Genomic DNA, 23,108 nt, shown 5'->3' with positions numbered 1-23,108 from the left:
CTTGACTAATCAAATGAAAACAGAACAGCCGCTAATTCATTCAACTGTAGCATTCGACAAGTCCCATCGTCTGAATGTGACTGGTCGGTATGAAACGCGGCTTTAACCTGTCGGTAATGCAACCGTTCCGACTGCTGTCTCTGCTGTTCTCAGTCCTTACATGTATTTGACTTCCCTCTGTTTCCAAGGCTTCGGTAATCAGTTAGCTGAATAGTTAGAATAATAGACTTTAGGTGCTTAATTCATTTATTTGATTGGTGTTTTACGTCATACTCAAGAATATTTCATTTATATGACGGCAGCCACCATTACGGCGGGAGGAACTTCAGGTGCTGAACGGTCATTCCATATATAATGAACTATGATCTAATACAAAGTTACTTAAGTTTTCACTATGAATGGAAAACACTGTATTTTTGATTTACGACACACTCTTCTGTTAGCTTAACGTTTCTCAGTCAAATTACAGCAGTATGCTTGATGGAATAGAAGTGTCCCACAAGTCAGCCTCTGTGATTATAGCCCTATTTCCTCGGTCCCCATTTTGAGAGCACGGTAAATTCTTAACTAGGATGTTCTTCTAATCTAGTACCACAAACTACTTGAAAAATGAAAATGTCATAAAATATCATTTATTTGTACCATTTGGCATATACAGAAATATTACACAAGTAAGTAGAATTTGAAATTTACAAACAAAAGATAAAATGGGTGCATTAAATTAATGGTTTCATGTTATAACATGGAGACTGTATATGCATTAAAACATTGCCCTTGTAACATGTTATATACTTAAACCACTTGAGCAGTGTTCTTATTTATGTAAAATCTAGCGTCCATTAAAAATAATAAATAAAAGAATATCTACATGTACATATCATGTTCCCAGTTCTATAATAAGCCAAAATGTAGAAATTATTACATTTAAAATGGGGTGGATTACGTCTCATTAAACATCAATGAGGCACAGTATGCTTGAATAAATATTAATGTGAATGACAATGTGACGTATCACGGGTATTAAGACAGACAGACTGCTTAGGGCAAGACATGTGCCCAAACCATCGTACCTACCTTTCACAAAGGAATACCTATTTGACCACTCTTTCAAAACATTGTACTGCTGTAAAAACCAGTTAACCAGTAATATAGACAAATAAAATATACTCATGTATCTATGGTAACTCCCTGGGTTGGGGACCAATTAGTACTTCTAACCTTGATGACATTATTCAAATTTGAGGTTAATGACAAGCTGTGCTGATCTGACAATTCCAAGTAATTCCTGTAACTTGTCCTTCGCCCAGTAGTGGCTTTTGTCCATCAACACTGGCAACCTTTAGTGAGGAAATGTAAATGCCCCTCCTCTATGTATTAACTGCTACATATCAGGTGGGCGTAAAAACATGGGCCATACTTTGACACTCAAAATCTCTGAAACTCTCTTACGTCTGCTTCCAAAAATTTACACACTCAAAACCCATTATGTCCCTAGTATACAGACCAAATTTCAATTTCATCCTTTAAGATTTCTGTTCGTGGGACAAAAATCAAAACAGAGTCAAAAACGCGTTTTTCGGACATTTCAAAATGATGCTCTACATTGTTTTACTTGAAAAGGTGATCAATTCCTTGTCTGTAGCAGAGAAAACCATCTTGATTCAGCAAAACTTGTGCCTATCTGGCAGAAGGGTTTCTCTAACACTAGAGCCAGACAATTTTTCCAGACGACACTTGATTGACACGTGTTACACAGGTGCAGAGCGCGAACTAGATGTGGGTCACCAGAACGTGCGTTTTTGAGGCTATGTTTTCACTTTAACCCTGTGTACAGACTATTCAAGCTATGACCTTGAAAATTGGTGAGTTTGTTAACAAAATCATGTTTGAAAGGGTTTGAACAAAGGATAATGTTTCAATGCAGTATCAAAGTACGGCCCATTTTTTTATGCTCACCCGATATATATTGCTTTTCATCACAAAGATCAAAAAATGACGATGACTTTGTGGGAAACTACTTATGTAGAAATCATGTTTTACAGAAGGCACCTAGAGATGATAGGATGATGCGATGGGATTTATACTGAGACTTAGACTCTGGTAATACTGCTTGTAATTCTGTGACATGGATTGAATAGATTGTTATGTCTTTATTGGTGTGTGAGTGAAAGACACGGAAGGGGTGACAGATGTCCTCATCTCCAGCTCATCTTGTAAGATACTGGCTCTCTGCTGAATAGACTGAACCTGGGACCGCAGGGATGATATTGTATTCTCCAGTTCCTGAAACACAGACAAACACACTCAATCACCTTTATGTAAAAATTCCTACTGACAAGGCTAAGACATTTCATGGATGCAGTTACGAGCCATTGGTGGGGGAATATTTCCTACACAAAAATGAAAAAAAAAAATTACCAAGTTTGGCTTCAAAGTACCCTTGAATTGCATGTGGTACAAATGTGAACAATACGTCAACAAAGGAAAACAAATGTGCATGACACCAAGTGGTTCAGACATGACGACACCAAATAGTTATGATTCAATGGATGCTTGCATATGACTAAGTGTTAAGTGGTTGACCACAGAGAGAAGTCTGACAGAACAAAATGGATAGTATGTATCTTAGAACTGACATCTAGCTCCACCTCACAGGGTTAAAAAACATGCCGTCTCACCATCTGAATCATGATCACTAGCCCATTGTTTGAAACTCAGATTCTTGGAGCTAAGCCCCAAATCACTGATTTGCCCCAAAATTAGCCCCAAAATTTACCTGTCTAACAGAAGCTGGCATTAGACCATGCATCCTCTCTTCATACTGAATCTTTAACTCTGTCATCTGAAAAACAATAAAAAAAAACACATGATAAACTACTGGAATAAAGAATTAAGACCACAATATATGCACATAATTGCAACAGCAGGAAAACTATCAGGCAAGGGAGGATAAATCTCAAAAGTTTTCATGAATATATTCATAAATATCACACCACTATTTTCTGTAGATAGTCTGTAGGACCACAAGTTCATAAACAGAGACTGTACAAACAAACACAAAACTTTGCCCACCTTCTGCTCATGATCAATCTCTCGCTGTTCCAGTTTCTTATCTGCAGTTCTTGCCCTGGCACACTGTCTTTCTAGTTCTTGCTGCAAAGCCTACAAAGAAAAAAAAAACATTTCTTAGTTACTCATCAGCCCTCTACAATACTTATATTGTAATACTAATATAGCTACAACATACTCTCTCACAACTGCCACTGAGGCGGAATTTAGACTTTGCCTGTAACTTATTAGGGTTCAAGCCTCTGACTAGAAGCCCTACTGTAATTATTCAGATTCTTATAATTATTTTTTTATGGTTATTATTATTCCTCACTATTTTTTTCTGAATTATAGAAAAATTGGTCAGAGGTAGAAAGCTGAAATCTTAACACGATAGTCTGTAACTTTTGGTGACCATCGGTCACGTCACATGGTGGCCACAATGGATTTTGTCCGAAAATCCAATCCTTCTTTAAAAATCTTCTTCTGGAGAATGGCTGGATGAACTCGCTTCAAATTGCTGAATGCTGTCCATTGGTGTATCACTCTAGTTTGCAAAGCTCAATATTAGTCAAATATGAGAATCTTGTTTAAATTTTCCATTTTTAGTGTGTTTAAATATGCAAATTAGGATACACAGATAACATCAGCATTAAAAGCATTGGCTTTTGTTTCATACAATTGACAAATGTATGGCATATTGTGTCTGAAGTTTGCTTCCAGAAGTCACGTGACGTGACGGCCATTTTGAAAAAGGAAAAATTGTTTTAAACATCTTAAAGTGAAAAAGTGCAAAATAAATTACTCTGAAATTCTCATACAATATAGCCCATAGCCCAAGAAATTGGAATTGCAAATTACTTTTGGCAGCCATCTTAAAAAGGCCAAATAACAGCATGCATTAAATTTAATCGGATTTAAATATGTTATTTCCCATGCAGAACATGAATATGTGCTTAGTTTTTTCCTAGGTGAAATAGTTTTCTGTATGAGGAAAAAAACACCCCGAGAAATGCCCCATTTAAGTAAAATGGGCCATGTTAAAGGTATTATTTATTTGATTTTGTGATGGTACCATTTGATTGATTGACTTAATATTTTGCAGTGAAATTCCCCCATACCTGCAGTTGTGTGACGGCCAATTCTGGTTTTTCCATGTCACTTGGTTTGGCGGCCATATTGCATTTTATATGAAATTGTTTAAACAACTTCTCAAGAACCACTGAACGGAGTGGTCTGAAATTTGATATGCAGGTTGACTGTTGGTAGTTACAACAAGTTTGAGAAAACTGTTGAATCGCAAAACCTTTGGAAGCTTGCCACTAGTTGTCGTAGTTGTGACGTTACTACTAGAATGACATTTCCATTTTTTAAACGTTTTCTGGTGTATTTTGAGCCATTGATTCCAACCGCATTTTTTCCCTATCTTTGTAAATTTTTGAGATATTATCCAAAAACTAAAATTTATTTACGTAATTTCAGTGACCTGTAACTAGAGAACTATGGGCGTAAGAACTCTCAAACTTGCACCAACTTGTAGCCCAAGACATTCTCTTTCCATAGGAGGCCAACATATTTGAGCTGCGATCAACAGTTTTCTCACTGGAAATGTTTAAATGAAGTTTTCCGGCTGCAAATGTGTCTCGGGCAGTCGATCGCGAATTTGTCACGTGATTAAAATTTTCTGAATTTAAACATTTTAAGTATGATGCTAGGCATAGTTTGATGTTCTGATCACGAATCTCGTTTTTTTACTTTTTCTCTTTGTTGCTAATTGAAATTAAAGTCTGAAAAAGAGCGATTTTCCCTTATATTTGGAGGTCACATGACACAAAACCGCTACAGCTGTAAAGCTGAAATTGGCCAAGTTCAAAGAGCTATTGTGTACTGTACATGTGCAGAAAATTGTTGAAATGTCTTAATAAATGTGGGAGTTGCAGTGCTTGAAAAATTATCCAAAGGCCGATTTACTATATTTTTGGCGCTTAGGCACATATCCCCATGTTATATAATGCATTTTTAATACATTTATGTCTAGGATGAATGTACAAATTTTGTAAGCATGCTACCCGATGTAGTTTGACATCCTGATCACGAATCTTTCCTGCAACATACAGTTCTGCTGCAAATTGCGATCAAATTGTGCAAAAGTGCAATTTAGACCATATTTGGAAATCTTGTGACTGAAAATGTGCTAGGTGTAAAGCTGAAAATCACTGAGTGCAAATTGCTATATATGTACTTTATGTATGCTGAAAATCGTTGAGCTGTGTTAAAAAAGAGAGCACATACTCGCCTTCAAATATTGTCCAAATGTAGATTTACTACATTTGGCACATCTACATATACATGCTATACAGGCTTGAACCCCGGCATCGCTGTTTTAGCAGCTATATTTGTAAATACTGTGCTTATTCTAAGTACATTTAGGTCTTCCACTTATTTAAAAGTGTAGTAGAACTTAAGCTTGGTAGTAGCATTAGTCCAGAATAAAGTGTTATTTACTGTGTATTAGAATGACATTGGTAATAAGATTGATTTTCCATATTACAACTTACATCAATTGTGGTGTTGTGCTGTTTGCGTATGGCCTTCTTCTCTTCCTCTTGTCTAACATTCAGGTCAAAAACCCTTCTCTCTGCTGTTTCTCTATGTCTGTAAATGGACAGTAATACATATTCAGGTTACAGAAAAACCTGTTACATGTACAACTGATGTTGCAGACATATACATATAGGAAGGACATTCCTTTGTGAGGATGTCTAATTCCTGTTCTAAACAGGAATATATACAGGCACACACATATATGAATATGAATGTTTGCACTACTCAATAGGTAATACTTACAATTAAATCAGCATTACATGTGTGGAGCCAACATTTCTCCACATACCTGAACTCTTCAATCATGCTGAAGATCTTTAAAAGCATTTGTTACAAGCTATTTTAGAGTAAGCTTACTTCTTCATCTCGTCTCTCAGCTGCTGTATTGTACCTTGTAACTCTGAAATGGTCTGGAAAAAAGTTTGTACTGTGATTGTTAGAACTTTTCATATAATTACAAATTATATTACAAAGCCACTATGCTCTTTGGTGATATCAAATAGTAATTGCCAAACTTGTGAGAGTAATTCTTTATGTCCCATGTAATCTATATGTTAGTCACAAAAAAAGATAATGTGTATCATTTAACTCCTCTGTTCCACTTTTTATTGCATTTGATCAGCATACATAGACTCCATATTATTTATAGAGGTTCCCTTCTGTCACTGACCTGTGTGGATTTCTGAGCTCGTTCTGTGTATTCCCTTTCAATGTCCTTCAGTCGACCATTGGCCTGCAGATAAAGAGCCACCACTCAGCAATGTATTCATACTATTCGTGCATTCATAAATAACACCAACACAACTAGTGCTGCAAATGAAAGTCATGCAGCAGATAACAGAGATATACTGCCTTTGTCATCTTGTGACAGGGACAGCCCGATGCAACCATATTTATACTGTGCCATCATGACGAAGACACCAAACAAGACACCTCACCCAGTCATGGAATACTGATTTCAGCTGGCTCAGCTTTGTGGTTACCCCTTAATGCTCAGTACCATAAAAGACAACAGAAAGACTGCATTCTGAGCCTTTACCCATACCTGGCTCTAAATGGGTTGAACCTCCCGCATACCATCATACATATATAAGAAACACAGTCCTAAACAAAACCCAACACAGAGTCCATAGTTTCCAGCTTTGATTGCATAAAATGCATTAAAACTTGTCTTAAAGGTAAATTTAAAAGTTTCTGATAAAAAAATAGATGCGTTACAATCAGATACTATAACACTACTCACCTTGTCCAAAGTCTTCTCCATCTCAGCACTGTGTGTTTTCTGGAGTTCTAACTTCTGCTGTTCCATCTCTGTCCTTAACCGGGCCAGCTGTATTGGAATAGAGTGCAAACAGATTTTTTACACATCTGTCTCTAATATTCCACATAAAACTACAACAAGATCTACAAACAAAATGCATGCATGATTTTAATGTTTTTATCTTGAACTCATCACATTGTATGTCTTTGGTAGTGACGTTTACTGACGTTTAAAAGTAACAACAAAAAAATAAAGAGAGAACTCAAAAAAAGAGAGAGCTGCCATCTAAACTGCAAGAACTGGTGAACAGCTTTTAAAAATTTTGCCTTGTGTAAGCTGTTTTGTTAGATTTGGCCATGTGTGGGGTGTTTTGTCAGATTTTGCCTTGTGTTAGCCGCTTTGTCAGACTTTGCTTTGTGTTAGCCGCTTTGTCAGGCTTTGCTTTGTGTTAGCCGCTTTGTCAGGCTTTGCTTTGTGTTAGCCGCTTTGTCAGGCTTTGCATTGTGTTAGCCGCTTTGTCAGATTTTGCTTTGTGTTAGCCGCTTTGTCAGGCTTTGCTTTGTGTTAGCCGCTTTGTCAGGCTTTGCTTTGTGTTAGCCGCTTTGTCAGGCTTTGCATTGTGTTAGCCGCTTTGTCAGGCTTTGCATTGTGCTTTGTCTTGTGAGGTAAGCAGATGCCAGCTACCTGAGCCTCCTGGTCCCTCTGCATCTTTTGTTTCTCCTCCTCCCTGAGCAGGCCTAGCTCCACTAGCTGCTGCTTTCTCAGCTGGTTACACTGTACCAGCTCCTCTCTCTGGTCTCGACACTGCTTCTCCAGATCATTAATGATCTACATGGATAAAGTAACATGTTAATGTAAACTCTCTCATTCCTGTGTCTTTCTCTAAGTTGATAATTTTTTCAGGACTTACCTACAGTGGGACAACTGTTAACAAAGTGTCTTAAAATATAAAGCTTATGTTTCGGTAGCTTCAGTCTGGAACATAGCTCTGTCTAACACGTACATGTATCACAACATGACTCGGCCAGTCCTTAAACCTATTCTTCTCAAACCCAATGGTAATTAATTTCTTTCTTATTGATCTATGATGACATAACACCTAAGTCACCCAAAGTTTGGTATGTCAAAAAGCACATTCAGAATCAGTTAACAGAGTTAAAATGACAATTGTTCTAATAAGAAATTTATCAAATATCACAAGAAACTGTTGTAGCCCTACAAAATGAACGAATCAATGAGAATCAAGCAAAATGCGTCATTTGAAAAATGCCAAACATTGGGTGAAACATAGTAATCAAGTTTGGATATATATGTGTATTAAATATATGCATTACTAGAGCAGCTTTAACATGGGCACTGTAAGGCTAAGATAACTAACATTAAACATATACTCTGAGATTGGACTGACCTTTGTGTCTTGCCGATGAGTTTCTCTGACTCTCTCCTCAAGTTCCTTCACCTGAAGAGCCTGACTGGATTTCAGCCCTTCCAGTTCACGTTCTAATTCTCCTTGTATCAGTTCCTTCTGGGCATGACTCTCATGCAGCAAGCGACTCTTCTCCTGCTCAAAGGATACTTTCAGTTCTGTCACCTGCAAAGCAAAACATGAATTGTGAAGTATGGTTGACTACTGTTACTTGGGTATCTCCCAAGCTCAGCTGACTAAAGTGTTGTGTTTGTTAGAGCCAATCAGCCCCTGACCTATGCATTTCCTCCACACATAAACCTAACCATTGGCAAATATATGGTATTAAACATCAATCAAATAAATAAAGGTATTCTCCCTTCAAAATTAGATGATTTGTAAGATTTGATTGATTTGATTGGTGATTTACGCCGTACTCAAGAATATTTCACTTATACGACGGCGGCCAGCATTATGGTGGGTGGAAACCGGGCACAGCCCGGGGGAAACCCACGACCATCCGCAGGTTGCTGGCAGACCTTCCCACTTACGGCCGGAGAGGAAGCCAGCATGAGCTGGACTTGAACTCACAGCGACCGCATTGGTGAGAGGCTCCTCGGTCATTACGCTGCGCTAGCGCGCTAACCGACTGAGCCACGGAGGCCCCCGATTTGTAAGAAACGTTGAGCTTTAATTAGAGAACAACATGCATTGCAAAACACCAATCAAGTAAATATATGAATATATCAAAACAAGATACAGGTTAATGTATATTTACACTGAAGTTTAACTGAAACATTCTTGTATCATTTATACCAGCTAACCTGGTTCGTGGATGTACATAAACAAGCATGCAATGCTATGCATGCATACTTCATGTTTCCAGAATTAACAGGTTCCATTCATATCATTACCGAAACAAATCTTAAATATCTCTCAAGCTGCTGTTTTCACTCCTCTGTCTCACTCATAAACTGAGTCAGACAGAGGGTGCATCTCTGAAATACCACAGCTGCTCTCTTATCATCACCCAAATCTTACCACTCTCTCATGCTGCTGTTTCAACTCCACTGTCTGACTCACAAACTCAGCCCACCTCTGTGCACCTTTAGAATCTCACACCTGCCTATGTTATCATGACTCACATCTCACCAATCTCTTATGCTGCCGTTTCAACTCAGCTCACCTCAGTGCACCTCTGGAATCTCATGTCTGCCCATGTTATCATGACTCACATCTTACCTCTCTCTCATGCTGTTTCCACTCCTCTGTCTGACTCACAAACTCAGTTCATCACTGTGCACCTCTGGAATCTCACATCTGTCCATGTTATCATGACTCACATCTTACCTCTCTCTCATGCTACTGTTTCCACTCCTCTGTCTGATTTACAAACTCAGTTCATCACTGTGCACCTCTGGAATCTCACATCTGTCTATGTTATCATGACACACATCTTACAACTCTCTCATGCTGCAATTTCAACTCCTCTGTCTGATTTACAAACTCAGTTCATCACTGTGCACCTCTGGAATCTCACATCTGCCTATGTTATCATGACTCACATCTTACCTCTCTCTCATGCTGTTTCCACTCCTCTGTCTGATTTACAAACTCAGTTCATCACTGTGCACCTCTGGAATCTCACATCTGCCCATGTTATCATGACACACATCTTACCAATTTCTCATGCTGCCGTTTCAAATCCTCTGTCTGATTCACAAACTCAGTTCATCACTGTGCACCTTTGGAATCTCACATCTGTCTATGTTATCATGACTCACATCTTACCTCTCTCTCATGCTGCTGTTTCCACTCCTCTGTCTGAGTCACAAACTCAGCAGCCTGTTTTTCCCTCAGTTGTTTAGATCTGTTCAGGTCAGCTTCAACTCGTTCCATCTACACACAAAAACAAATGTTAACATAACATCTAGTCAAGGAAGTGTCAATACAAATGTGTGTAGATAAAGTACATGTTTACACAAGGCACTTCTACTGTAAACATCTTGAACTTGGTTACTACATGGTAAAACTGATGGAGATGTTTCATCTAAAATTAATTCTTTGTCGTATCGCCATTTCAGGGTCACATTGCATACTCATCATGCAGTCAGCTGACAGCGTAATTTAGCCGGGCTGTGACTCTGCCACTTATCTTTTTTCATCACGCCACACAGGCCGCATATCAGGTTGTATACTAAAAAAAAAAAAGTACCTCGCAAGTAGAGCATGTTGAGTAATACCGTAACTCGGGCGCAAGCCCAAACGGACTCCAGCCCTTGCACCGCCACAGGCCAGAACATGCTACTGTCTGAGGACATGAGCTTCGGAGATGATACTTACCCATACTCTGAGGGGTTTAATACGGACGGGGATCCTATCATGTCCATTGCGGATAACAAACAAAGGGCCAGGTGCTCGAAAACCGCCACAGGCAAATGTAAACTGGATGACAAGGTAAATGTAAACAGTAAACTGCTCACAGAAGCACACGTACAGGGACCACCTGGTCTACATGCAGACACAGTCCAAGATGGCCACATACTGGCACATAGAGGCCACCTAGGCATAGACTCTTTGGAAACAAAATTGGACCGACTTCACGAGTCGTGAGATTTTTTTATGCAAGCTACTTGCCCACAAGGTAGAGAGTGTTACGATGACGAACGCTGGTTGGTGCAACCGCTCAAGTTATGTACCTAGCAGGCGACTCAGAGGATTTTGAGAATCACGTCCCACAGGCTGAACAACAACAACATGAGGATATTACAGATGGGTTTGCTACCCTAAATATTTTCACAAACAGCAAGGCTTCTGGTGATCCATAAGGGCCAGATTTGCCAAATTTATTACTCCTGCTTCGTTGAGAATGACAAATGTAGCAGCTATGACAGAGAAACACCCTATACATGAGAACTGCAAATACCTCATTCCACCCAGGATCAACCCTGAAATCTGGGATACGTTAAACAGCAGATGCAAAACTAGAGATAACTCGACACTTAACAGCTGAGTCCTCACAAAAGTGCAAGAGGATTGCGTCCTGAAAGCAGTCGTCATTGTCCCCAAATGGCCAGCCTGGCCAGGGTTTTTGGCTCTACTCAACATGCTGATCGACTTCCCTGTTCTTCTTCCCCATTTGCTTACAATACCTGGGACAACCAAGCGACATCCTATGGGACGGAACTAACCGCTTGCACAATATCTGGCGATAACTGGTTCAGTACATTCAGTTGAGGCTTCGCAACTTATCACTGGTGCAAGTCAACTAATAACCAATACCAAAACGCATGGCAACGATGGTGTATTTGGTGCAGTCAGAGGACAGTCATCTCAAACATTGTTGTTCTTTGATAATGTTGTGCCAGTATTGAAACGGTTCATGCAGGGAGTTTTTGATTGAGATCCACCACAGGTGAGATATTTTAATACATGGAATGTATCATTAGTGTTGTCTTTTTTGAAATCATGCGTTCCACTTTCTAAACTCCCGTTGAAGTTATTAACTTTTAAGCTAGTCGCTTTGTTGGCCTTGGTTTCTGCGCATCAAGCACAGACTCTTCAAGCATTGAGTAGCATGAGACTCTCCAGGTGTCGACGGAAAATTTCTTTCATAATACCCAGCTGTTTAAAAACTATTAGACAGAATAGTCCTCCAAAGTGTGGAGTTTCAGGATGCAGAAATGTGTGTTGTTCAGACTTTATTTGAGTACCTTAACAGGACAAATTCTCGCAGATGTAATGATCAGTTACTTCTTTCATTTAAAACCAGTGTGCTCTCAAAGCATTTCGCACTGTTTGTGTCAAGTCCAGGAAATTTCAGGGACAGACACACACATTTTTCTTGATTGGTTCTTCAGCACCGACTTTTCGTAAATTCGATCATTGCTCCACTTTAAATGAATCCTCTAAACAATTTGAAGAATCAGTATTGTCTTAGAAAGATGGAGAAATATACATGTGCCTGCACAAGTTTAAGTTGATTTGTTGTCATATCGTTGAACATGCAATGTGACCCCGAAATGGCTGAGACCATACGACAAAGAATCCCCCCTCTCATCCCTGCATCCCGAGGGGACAAGCAGGATGAGAGGGATTCCTTGAGTATAAAAGGCCAAGGCCTTGAGAGTTCACACCCACCCTTGTCAACTTTGTTGATGGGTTTTAGGTCACCTTGAGAGGTATGATGTTTGAGCTACTTTCAACCCACCCAAGTGATACTATTAATGCCAACAGACTAGTCGTTGAAAAGATATGCCGCAGAGTCACAGCATGGCTTAGGCACGGTGATACCAATTGCTATGAGACTCTTGCTAAAATATGCTGTCAGCTGACCGTATCATGAATAAGCAATATGACCTCAACAGGACATACTCAAAGAATCTCTCTCATCCTGCTCATCCATTCGGGATGCTGGGATAAGAAGGGGGATTTACCTCCTGATTTTTAACATGACTTCGTCAAATTGTATTTGAAAAAAATACACATCAGATGTTCTACCTTAAATTACACCAAACCGTTGTCTTCTAAGCTAAGAAGTTCACCCGAATCTTCTGCAATGAAATTTTCTTTCATCCTATCCCATGAAACTCTTGCCACTCATCTGTTGTGGCACAGTAATCTAAATGGAAGTGAATGGAATGAATGCCAATAATGTTAATATTTAGTGTATGCATTCATACCTGTAATTTCATCTCATCATACACTCGACTCTGATTCTTCTCCACCTGTGTCTTGAAGTCCTCTAGAGCTCGTTCAGCCTGCAGAGCTTGTACCTTGTTCTGCTCTTTCATCTGTTTTATCTCATCATCTTTATCTCTAAAGCACAAAGAAGTTTATGTGGGTAAATTATTTTGATCAGAACAGTCTAGTATCTTACGATGACAACATTCATGGTATTTTCATACCCTAGCGTACTATCATCACTATAAAGCACATACATGTTATCATTCATTCCTTCTGAGGCTTTTGTGTTACAATTAACTGTGAACATGCTCAAACTACCTGCATATATGTGCATTCAAGACAGAAACTCAATTGCTCTAATAGAACTGAAGTAAAATGCCTGTTCCGTTACTCACTTTATAATTTGTTCCAACCGTTTGATTTTCTTCTGAGAGTCCAGTTCCAGGTGCTCAAGTTCTCTTTTCAAACTCCTAACCTATTTAGGTAAAAGAAATGAAAAAAAAATTTAAAATTTATCTTTCAGCATTTTTTAAAAACATTAAAGGCAAAGAAAACACCAAAATGAAATATTTATCAGATGAAAGAACACTGTCCTGGAAAATAGATGGATTAATTTCTTTATAATGTTTTAACCTAGTAAAATGCATTTGAATATCTAATTCTATGGTTTACCGATTAGATCTTAAAACGAGTTACATTTATTCCGGCAAAAAGAATAAATGTGACGTAATTGATATCTTCTGGGTTACAACAGACCACCACAGAATCTGATCTTTTAACACAATTTTACTCGGGCAGAAAAATTCTAAAAAAAAATTCATCCAACCAATTTCCTTGACAGATTATAATGGTCTTTCACCTGATACATACTTCACATTAGAGTGATTTTTGCCTTAAAAAAAAATCAGTGTTATTGTTGAGGTTCATGACTCAACGGGTTTAGTCATAATTTTTCACTTTAGAGTACTATTTTAATATGAATTTCTTCTAGTACTTTTTTTCCAGTGCATCAAAGACCCTTTTATGATTTACACCTACGTTCAAATGAAATTTTAATCACTATCTGCTAAATAAAACTGAACAACTATAACTCTGTATTTCACAAACCTGCTTGTCATGTAGATTTTCTACATGTAGCTTGTCTTGTTGATAAACTTGCTCTGATTCCTACAACAGATGAAATATGTTTATTCCTAAGACCAAGATAAAATGTTTGTAAATCTGGTGTTGAGTTTTTATGAAATAAATGATTTTTTTTTTGTCACTCCCAAGATACCAGTATGAAATGTTGCCATCATCAAATATTGTGCCAAGGCTGGTTTTTGACAGACATTCCTTTCTATCAGGCAAACCAGAAGGAGTCCCAGTGATCGTCACATGGCTTTAAACACGAGTGTAAACTATTTGTTCATGAGAAACTAAAAGTCACACAAGGAAAGCCTTGGAGTGTCTTTCAGCTGCCCAGTGCATCCTCTCACCCTGATTTGTCTTTGCCTCTGATCTTCTGAATCCTTCAGACTTCTCTTCAGATGGTCCATATGTTGTTCTAAGTCAGAGATAGTATCTGCAGCCTGGTGACAAACACATGTAAACATCAGTGATCAATGGAGACACATATTCCATTTAAATCTCATCTGAGTCACCGGACATTTAAGAAATTTGCATTCATGCATACCGCTATTGTATGCATAACAGCGTTCAATTTAACAATTTAACAAGAAAACTGTTGTCTGCATATGCAACATATAGATATAAATTTCTGGAAAAACTGGACAGGTTTATAATAATGTACCAGTTGAGTGGACAGATATCCACATGCACTCGAAAGAAGCATTTGTTAGCCCTATCATAATGTTATTATTCAAGCCCCAATTTTGCCACACTTTCATAAACAAGAATGGACGGAGTGGGAGGACTGACTTCCCAGCTCATGCTTTATTTTGAAGCCCTCAAAAGAATTAATCTCATACAGCAACATCAAATGGTGGATATGGCTGTCACTATTTTCATAGCACATCCAAGAAAGACATAAGTTAACTTGAAGATGTTGCTAATGGTTGGTCAATTAACACCTAACCTTTGATTTCGAAGTTATATTAGTCATTCATCGCTTGTTTTCTTCTAACCCGTGAGCAAAAAACCATAACAATTTTTTTACAGATATTCTGTTACCAATCAGCACTGGGAATAAAAGGAGGTAATATTGTAGTAATTTAGCTGAGTGCAAACCTTTGCAGCTGCTATGTTTTGTTCCTGTTTTAGAAACTCTACAGTGGCGTCTGTCTTGTTGTGTAACACTCGCAGTTCCTGTTCATGTTCCTCTTCCCTTCTGCTCAGTTTTTGTTCCAACTCAAAACACCTATAAAACATTACATGGAATAAAGTGTACAATCAGCATACTGTGGATTTCGTTCTGCTATTTGTTGTGAAAATCAGCTGACCTGTACATGATGTGCCGACCTAACAGTTCATGGCTTGAATGAAAGCCCCAGTCACTGAAGACCTCCAGATGCTCAGAATGCAATGAGAGTAATTTTCCAGCCCTTGAAAGCACAAATTGAATTGGTCACAGCCATGATCATACACTGTATAAATTACATGACCAGAAATTTTTTAAAAATTAATACCATATCTTGTGTGTTCAGAAAGCATGTATTTATCCTTTCAGAAAAGAACAATTTTAGCAGAGCACAAATTTATCCTTTCACAAAAGAACAATTTTAGTGAAGCACAAAATTTTTTCCAACATTGAAATCAAATATTGTTTCACGAAGGGATGAACGACTGTTCAATTGGTCTTTACCTTATTACTGACAATTATCTCCTAATTGCTTTGAGAAAAACAGGCTAACGGGAATAGAAACATATACCATACGATAAAATGTGACCAAAACTTGTAAATGGACAAGTTACCGTGCTTTCAGCTCCTCCAGGTCAGTAGTGAGTCTCTCCACCATTGACTGTTTTTCAATCTTATCTCTCTCTAAGGCTGACTTGCTCTGGGCTGTGCTCTCTGCTTCCATTGTCAGCTGCTGAAGACGACTTTCCAGTTCCCTTATAACCTCAGTCTGAAACCACAAATTTGCCAGTCATATAAAAATTATGGATAAATAGCATCAGCTTTAGAAATAAAGCTAAAAAAAAACAAAAACAAAGAATAATTGTTTGTAAATTTAAATTTAAATTTAAGCTATAAACAATGGATGGACAAGTCTAGAATGAGGGAAAACAAGTATTATACATGCATGTTACTTGCTTTTAGTTCTTAAGGATAAAAAAACACATCACGGTATTGAAATGAAAAAAAAAACAACAAACTTTGCTACACATATCTCTCCATTGGAACTGTTATTTGACAACACTTACAGTGGAGAGCGTCTGCTGGCTGTATTCCTCTTCCATTCTGGCTAATCTTGCATTTGTATCATCTAAAATTTCCTGGATGTTCTTTGTGTGTTGTCGTTGCATTTCCAACTTTTCCTGCTCAAAGTTCGCTAATATATTGTGAAGCTAGAAAGAGAAATTGTACAAATGCCAAAACAAAGCTAACCTCCTCCACCATATCTTCACACAACACTACATCCATAATGATTTGTTTGCAGCTCATTTTTGACCCATTAAATAACTAGTACCATGACCAGCTGAGCTAGGTAACAGTCTTTAGTCTCTCTGCATTTAAAAATATATGTACTATGCCCAGTATTCAACAAAACATTAGTTCAACTACATGTATATTCACATACCCTTTTCTCATATTCGTTCTTCTTAGATTCAACAGATTCTTGAAGTGCTTTCCTGAGCTCGGAAATTTGCTTATCCTTGCTTTCTACAGCTGCTTGACTCTCCTTCTGTTGAGAACTCACTACAACCATTGACATGTGATTAGGACTCATCAAACTACTGATTCATACTTCACACAGTACACATGTAACAACAATACATTATCAATCTATATGTGTATACGGTTAAATCTTCTGGGCCCAGTTGTTCAAAGTGTATTAGCAATTAAGCTTGGTATATAACTTAAGTCTGGACTAGAATCCAATTGGTTTTGTATTAAAACAAGACAGGTATTAGGATTTAATACACTTTTTGAACAACTGACCCCTGAAAATTTCATTTAGTAACAAAATAATTATGAAGCTGAAACTGAAAATGTCTTGCCTCACTATATATTTTTCAGGAAATTATCATTCAACAAAGTTTCAATGATTCTCACCTTTCTTATCCAACTTTGTCACACATTCCTCCATTTCTTTGGCTTTTTGGCGATAATGACTTTTTACTTCTTCAATTTCAGCATTCTTGCGATCCAATATCTGAAAAGCGGAAGCCAGTTGCTACCATCAAGGCATCAACTTCCAACTGCATGGCACACAAGATACAGCCTTGGACATACATGTATCTGTACGTCCTATGTGGAGAAATTTTTCAGTAGGTAGTTTACCCTGTTTCCTTCACCTATAAAACTAACCACCGTCATACACGGGAAAATTCCTCACACATGGCATTAAATAAAAATCAAAGAAATAAAATAAATCTTATTACGTCATTAACATTAAAACATTAAACGTTTTGGAGTGCTCTGTGTCACTGACATATCATCCTATCAATGCCAACCAAAAGACTATCAAGCAGCACTTCCCATGTAATGAACATTTTCAGCAAGGAGACCTGTTTGGAGTCCTTGATATGCTATCCATACAGTCGTCAATGAAGAAAAATAATATCTGATTATTTCAATAATTTATTGACCAGACAAGACTGGCCCCATGAGATAAAAAAAAATTATGTTAACAGTATCGGATAAAAATTAAAATATTCTGTTGCACTAAACTTACCTTTTGGACAGCTGTATCATGCTTCTGTTGAAGACGAAGTTTTTCTTCATGGAATTTAGCTTCAAGCATTTTTGTTTTCACTTCAACCTAGAAAGAAAATCTGACATTTAATGATATAATGATTCTGAGGTCATCGCATTCCCACAATCACAAATTGCCAAAATCACTGATCTTACTCAGAACAAAAGATTAAAGATTCATAAAGTATAGTTAATCAAAACATGAAGAACTAATTGGAAGCTAAATTTGACCTTGTTTTTAAGGGTAGCGGTGCCATATTAGTCATATATCCACCAATGACACCTAAAACCTCTCTAATGCACAAAAGCTGTTCTCACCTCTCTTTCTGTTGATTTACTTGGAAACACAAGTCTGTCCTCCTTCAGTCCTGACAATCCTGAACCAAATTCAAAGAATAGAAAGTGAGGAAACAAAACTGACAAAAACTGCCTAAAGCTTTACTCAAATCAATGTGGAAAGGAAATATAACTACACCTGTGTGAATTTACACAAAGTACAACGCACTGTGTTAGACAGCCAGCAACTTTTTTCATGTATAATTTGCTGAATGTATTCAGGTTTATATGGTTACCATATGACAAATGGAAACTAGAGTGAATCTAGGCAACAGATATATTTATGTAAAAGGCTTTAATGACCGCTTGCAACCATCTTAACCATGACATACCATAATTTAAAATTTTTTATCAATATAAACACATGTAAAAATATTACTTTGATACATATATTAGCTAATGATGGCTATAGAATCTAAATTTAATGCAAATTTTAAATAAGACGAAGAAGGGTGTTAATGGGCAAAATACTGATTTCAGTCCGAGAGGTATGATGTATAGCACTTTCGTAACGAGTGAAACTAACCTGATGACCGGACTGATAAGGAATCGGACACCTCAGAGGTCTGAAGAGGTCTGCTCCAGTCAGATAACTAATAAACAATACACGCACAAATGTATCAAATTTTCTCTATTCTATAACAATTTCAATGAAATTTACTGGCACATAAAATACCTTTTAGAAAAAAAATAATATGCTACATTCTGAAGAACTACTATTATGCTAACCAGTAAAAGATGAAGTCAAATACAAGGACTTTCCAAACAGGGCATCTGCCACTTCCACATAGAACTAAAGAACAAAACAATATTTTTTTATTGAAAAATTGTAAGTTTGTGCTTATGGCTGATGATGAGGTCATACGATAGTAAGTCTGCATAATTCCACTTTCACCTGTCACCATCACTTCAACATTACAACAGACACTAAAAAACACACACCAAAACCAGTTACATGACAGCTGCAAGCAAACACAAGGTGCAACAAGCTCAAAGCAATTTCTCCTTTTATAAGTCATTTGTGTATACAAGGCCATCCTTGATTAATACACACAGCATAAAAGTACCACCATAGACCATGCAACAAGCATTGTACTCACATCATCAGTGACACTTGAGATAGCTGTAGCAGACAAGGCATTCTTATCTTTAGATTCTTCATCTAAGGAGAAATGGTATGTACAGAAACACTAAGAAGTGAAGTCAACACCATATTTTCTAACAAATGTAAGTATAGGAAATGATATTCTCAGACCCTAATAATCATTTGAGCGTTAATGTTAAATTGGACATTTTCGGCAGCATACTAGCTACTTGTGGGTAACTTTACATTTTTATAATTGAAGAAAGTAACTTCAGAAAGATTACCGGTGAATAATGATTTAAGACTGTTCAAGTCCAAGGAAGTGTGCATATACATGTATATTTATATTTTAATTGTACAAGTAATGGACATTGAAAACTATGATAGGCTATAATAACAAACCTGTATGTGTAAATAATGTTACCTGATTTTGTAATACTCTTTGGCAAATCTAAGTCAAGATCGTCTGTCATGAACGTCACAGCAGGCTTATCATCAGGCAATTTGCCAATGCTCATATCATCCTGTGCAGGGACAAACAATAGACATGCTATTGGACACATGCAGTCATGCAACTAAATAGAAGGATATACAACTCACAACCAGAGACAACGGTACAGTGCAAACCTTCAAGCAACTGTTAACCACAGACAACATCAAGTTAAAGAGGGAATCTTTCAGTTGTAAGCTATTGAACATTCATAACTTTTCATAATTGACAAATATTGCTATTTTCAAGTGTGGAAGTGGACAAACATGTCATACCAGTGAAAACGGTCGGTGATCTTTCTTTGAACCTAATATGCCTTTAGGACTTAATGAGAAAGGATCTCTGTCCATGCCTAGGGCTATACTGGAATGGGGACGTCTGAAATGAACAGCAAAATTCCATTTTTAACTTCAATAAGCCATATATTCAATGATAAACTTCATTCATTTCAGTACATTCTCGTTTCTACTTTCTGTCTGTCCAAATAAAATTTCATTCAGCAATTAATGTGGCAGATGAAGTTGTTAATAATTTTTTCAGATGAAGTTTTCTTTTTTGGGGTGTATAAAGCAGGATCTTTTAAAACAAATTTCCTTCAGGCACAACAAGCTGTACACTCTCTTCACACATTAAAACAGAAGACAGATACAAACAGTTTCAATATGTATCTGGATTAGAGTGCACCTTCCTGAGTTTATTCACAGAATGTGAAAAGCGTAAATCACAATGATGTGTTTACCATGGCCATACATGTAACTTGTATTGAAGGTGATAAAAATACCTCCCTTTTCATACCTAAGCTTTGGAGAAATAGATATGTCTGTTTTGTTGGGGCTTGATCTCCATGAAGATGCTGTAAAACTTGATGGATCATATGATGACACTGTGGATGATTTTAACATTGAGGAACCAGTTGTGTCCCCTAAAGCCAGCTCTCCAGTTACCCAGTCTGGTATTCCACTTTTCTTACTAGCCCCAAATGAAGGCTCGTCAAAATAAATGGACTAAATAAAAAAAATTAACAGAAAAGACTGCATTAAACATAAAAAAAAATAATACTATATGAAACTGATACATTGTAATGGCCAACACGACGAACTGAAGACATCTGTCAGGGAGTGAAATGATATACAATCACAGAATCACAAATTAATCTTGATGGTTCTGTTTTAGGTATAGGTATATATGTATATAGACAGACTGGAAACTGTTCAAGTAGATGTTAAGTTGGTTACGTAATATTAATGTACATGTACATGTGTATGATCGCTTAAGTATCTGAGTGGTTAACATGCTGGTGTGGAAAAGCAGCACAATGACCCAGGAGCCTCCAACCAACGCTCTGACTGGGAGTTCAAACCTAGCTCAGACTGGTTTCAACTCCAACTGCACCTGAGAAGGTCTGCTAGCATCCTGCAAATTGTTGTATTTTGCCATTTCCTCCAACCATAATGCTGGCTGTCCTCGTAGAAGTGAAATATTCTTGAGTATGGTGTAAGACATGAATCAAATAAAAAATTATATGTATATATCTCCCATTTCTGAGTAAACATGCTCTGTGAATTTTTTCACGTACCAAGTTACAATTCAGAATAATCAACTGTTTTGAAGAAAGGGTCAGGAGAAAATACCAAATAGTTAGCATTACTTTAAAACATTTCTGTTTCATTAGCCATAGAAAGCAGCTTCAACCTTAAACTTCAAAGGCCGATGTCAGCCTCTGTGCAGTAGCAATGAGTACCCTGCAACCTGAAGAGCAAATGTGTCTAATTAGTGCTTACCAGTTGAAAGTTAACCATTGTAAATGATAAAGGTTAATGTCATCTAGAATAAATATGTTTCTTTCCACACCAGGTCAGTTAACTTACTGAGTTAGGTGTAAGTGTTGACAAAGGCCCTCTTTCTGGTTTTCTAGCAAAAGGTCCATCCAATGATCCTCGTCTTAACATGTGAAGCATCATCTGACAATGCATATTTCGGTTTTTCCTGCAAAATGGAAGAGATTAAAAGAATGTCAGCTTCTCATCATAAACTAGGACATGGGAAATTAAGGTTGTTTTCAGAGGCAGCAGTTCTCACCTTCCTGTTATTCCTGTTGGTGGTTCACACAATTTCTTAATCCACAGAGCACACCTTTGACGATCTGATGAAAGTGAGAAGGCACAGTTAAAATCATGATAATATATGCACTAAATAAAGTATTTGTAGCTACCTTCGTAATTTCAAACACTTGTTTGAAAATTGAAACTCATGTGGAAGAACACCAAATTAGTTATCATCACTTTCAGTAGTTCATAAACAGTCGGCATAAACTAACAAAACTAAATCTTTTAGATGCTATTTTTTAACAGATACAGCTTTATTTACAAATATAGCTTACTTGTACATCATAATATAAACATGGCTAACGATGCTGAATTTAAAATTCAAGCATGATATAATTTCCAATGTGTCTGTTCTGTTCATATTCAGAATTTGTTTGATATGTCGGCAGCCAGCACTATAAAGGGAAGCAGGCAGTCTGGGGAAACTCACAATCATCCAAAGGTTGCTGCCAGATCCATTTTCAGAAGAAAGAATAACTTTTTCATATACCTGACTTGTGTGGTAGGGTCAGCACATAAGGTTTCATGTCAACCAAAAATTTATCAAACTCCTCATCCAGCTTGACAGTACCCTGATCTGCTCCATACAAGCTATCCATCCTGAATGATACTCCTGTGTTCTTTAGCTCTCACTGCCGCACAAACTAAGGGTAAATTTTCAGAAATTAGTACACACATATCCATAGTACAACCACATGACCAAGAAAAACAATTAAACAAAATAAAGTCTAAGAACTGTAGAATGTACACGACAGATGTTTGGTGGTATTTTCCACTTGTACCCGGGCTGAGAAAGACATGCAGAGGCCTGTCGCCCTGGTGAATATGGCGTCAAACTACTTGCATAGCAAGTTAACTGTAAGCACACGTGTGTTCTCTATCAGCTGTACGCAATTACACATACCATTAAGTTAACTGCGCACAATTTGAAGAAAAAGGAACAGTTTGTGCTTTCCCACTCCATCCAAAAAGACATGCTGTAGCGCGTTCGAATTTTTGAAGCGCAACTTGATCAACGCTGACAATGACAGGACGAACAAAATCGCTCCAACATGATTGGACAGCCCATCAACTCTTGAATCATGGAGTACACTTACCCGTGAATGGTATCGTAAATTCCAGACTTCTCGAAGCTGCTTTCCAGCATTTCTTTTTATCGAGAAAATAACAAATCAGGTGATGGACAATATTTGACGTTCCGCGGCTACATACTACATTTTTACCTCTA

The 23,108-nt window shown here is 37.5% G+C and overlaps 1 protein-coding gene across 1 annotated transcript; it reads right to left on the bottom strand.

Moving 5' to 3' along the window:
- Window positions 1-625: 625 nt before the first annotated feature.
- On the bottom strand, window positions 626-23,075 carry LOC135476840 (centrosomal protein of 112 kDa-like). Its single transcript, XM_064756981.1, has 30 exons — window positions 22,978-23,075; window positions 22,371-22,524; window positions 21,855-21,918; window positions 21,644-21,761; window positions 20,571-20,779; window positions 20,051-20,153; window positions 19,710-19,809; window positions 19,302-19,363; window positions 18,728-18,794; window positions 18,184-18,242; window positions 17,846-17,932; window positions 17,224-17,323; window positions 16,748-16,866; window positions 16,371-16,514; window positions 15,918-16,072; window positions 15,234-15,363; window positions 14,483-14,575; window positions 14,112-14,171; window positions 13,400-13,479; window positions 13,001-13,136; window positions 10,110-10,217; window positions 8,322-8,504; window positions 7,598-7,741; window positions 6,896-6,982; window positions 6,323-6,385; window positions 6,010-6,062; window positions 5,607-5,703; window positions 3,073-3,162; window positions 2,777-2,842; window positions 626-2,283 (listed from the first exon to the last, which is right to left on the bottom strand). Exons 2-30 carry the CDS (start codon window positions 22,477-22,479, stop codon window positions 2,143-2,145), a joined length of 3,027 nt encoding a protein of 1,008 aa, XP_064613051.1. The 5' UTR covers window positions 22,480-22,524; window positions 22,978-23,075; the 3' UTR covers window positions 626-2,142.
- Between the last annotated feature and the right edge of the window lie 33 nt (window positions 23,076-23,108).

Source organism: Liolophura sinensis, chromosome 1, assembly GCF_032854445.1.
Source record: "Liolophura sinensis isolate JHLJ2023 chromosome 1, CUHK_Ljap_v2, whole genome shotgun sequence".
NCBI classification, from domain to species: domain Eukaryota; kingdom Metazoa; phylum Mollusca; class Polyplacophora; order Chitonida; family Chitonidae; genus Liolophura; species Liolophura sinensis.
This window is presented reverse-complemented; position numbering and strand designations above follow the sequence as displayed.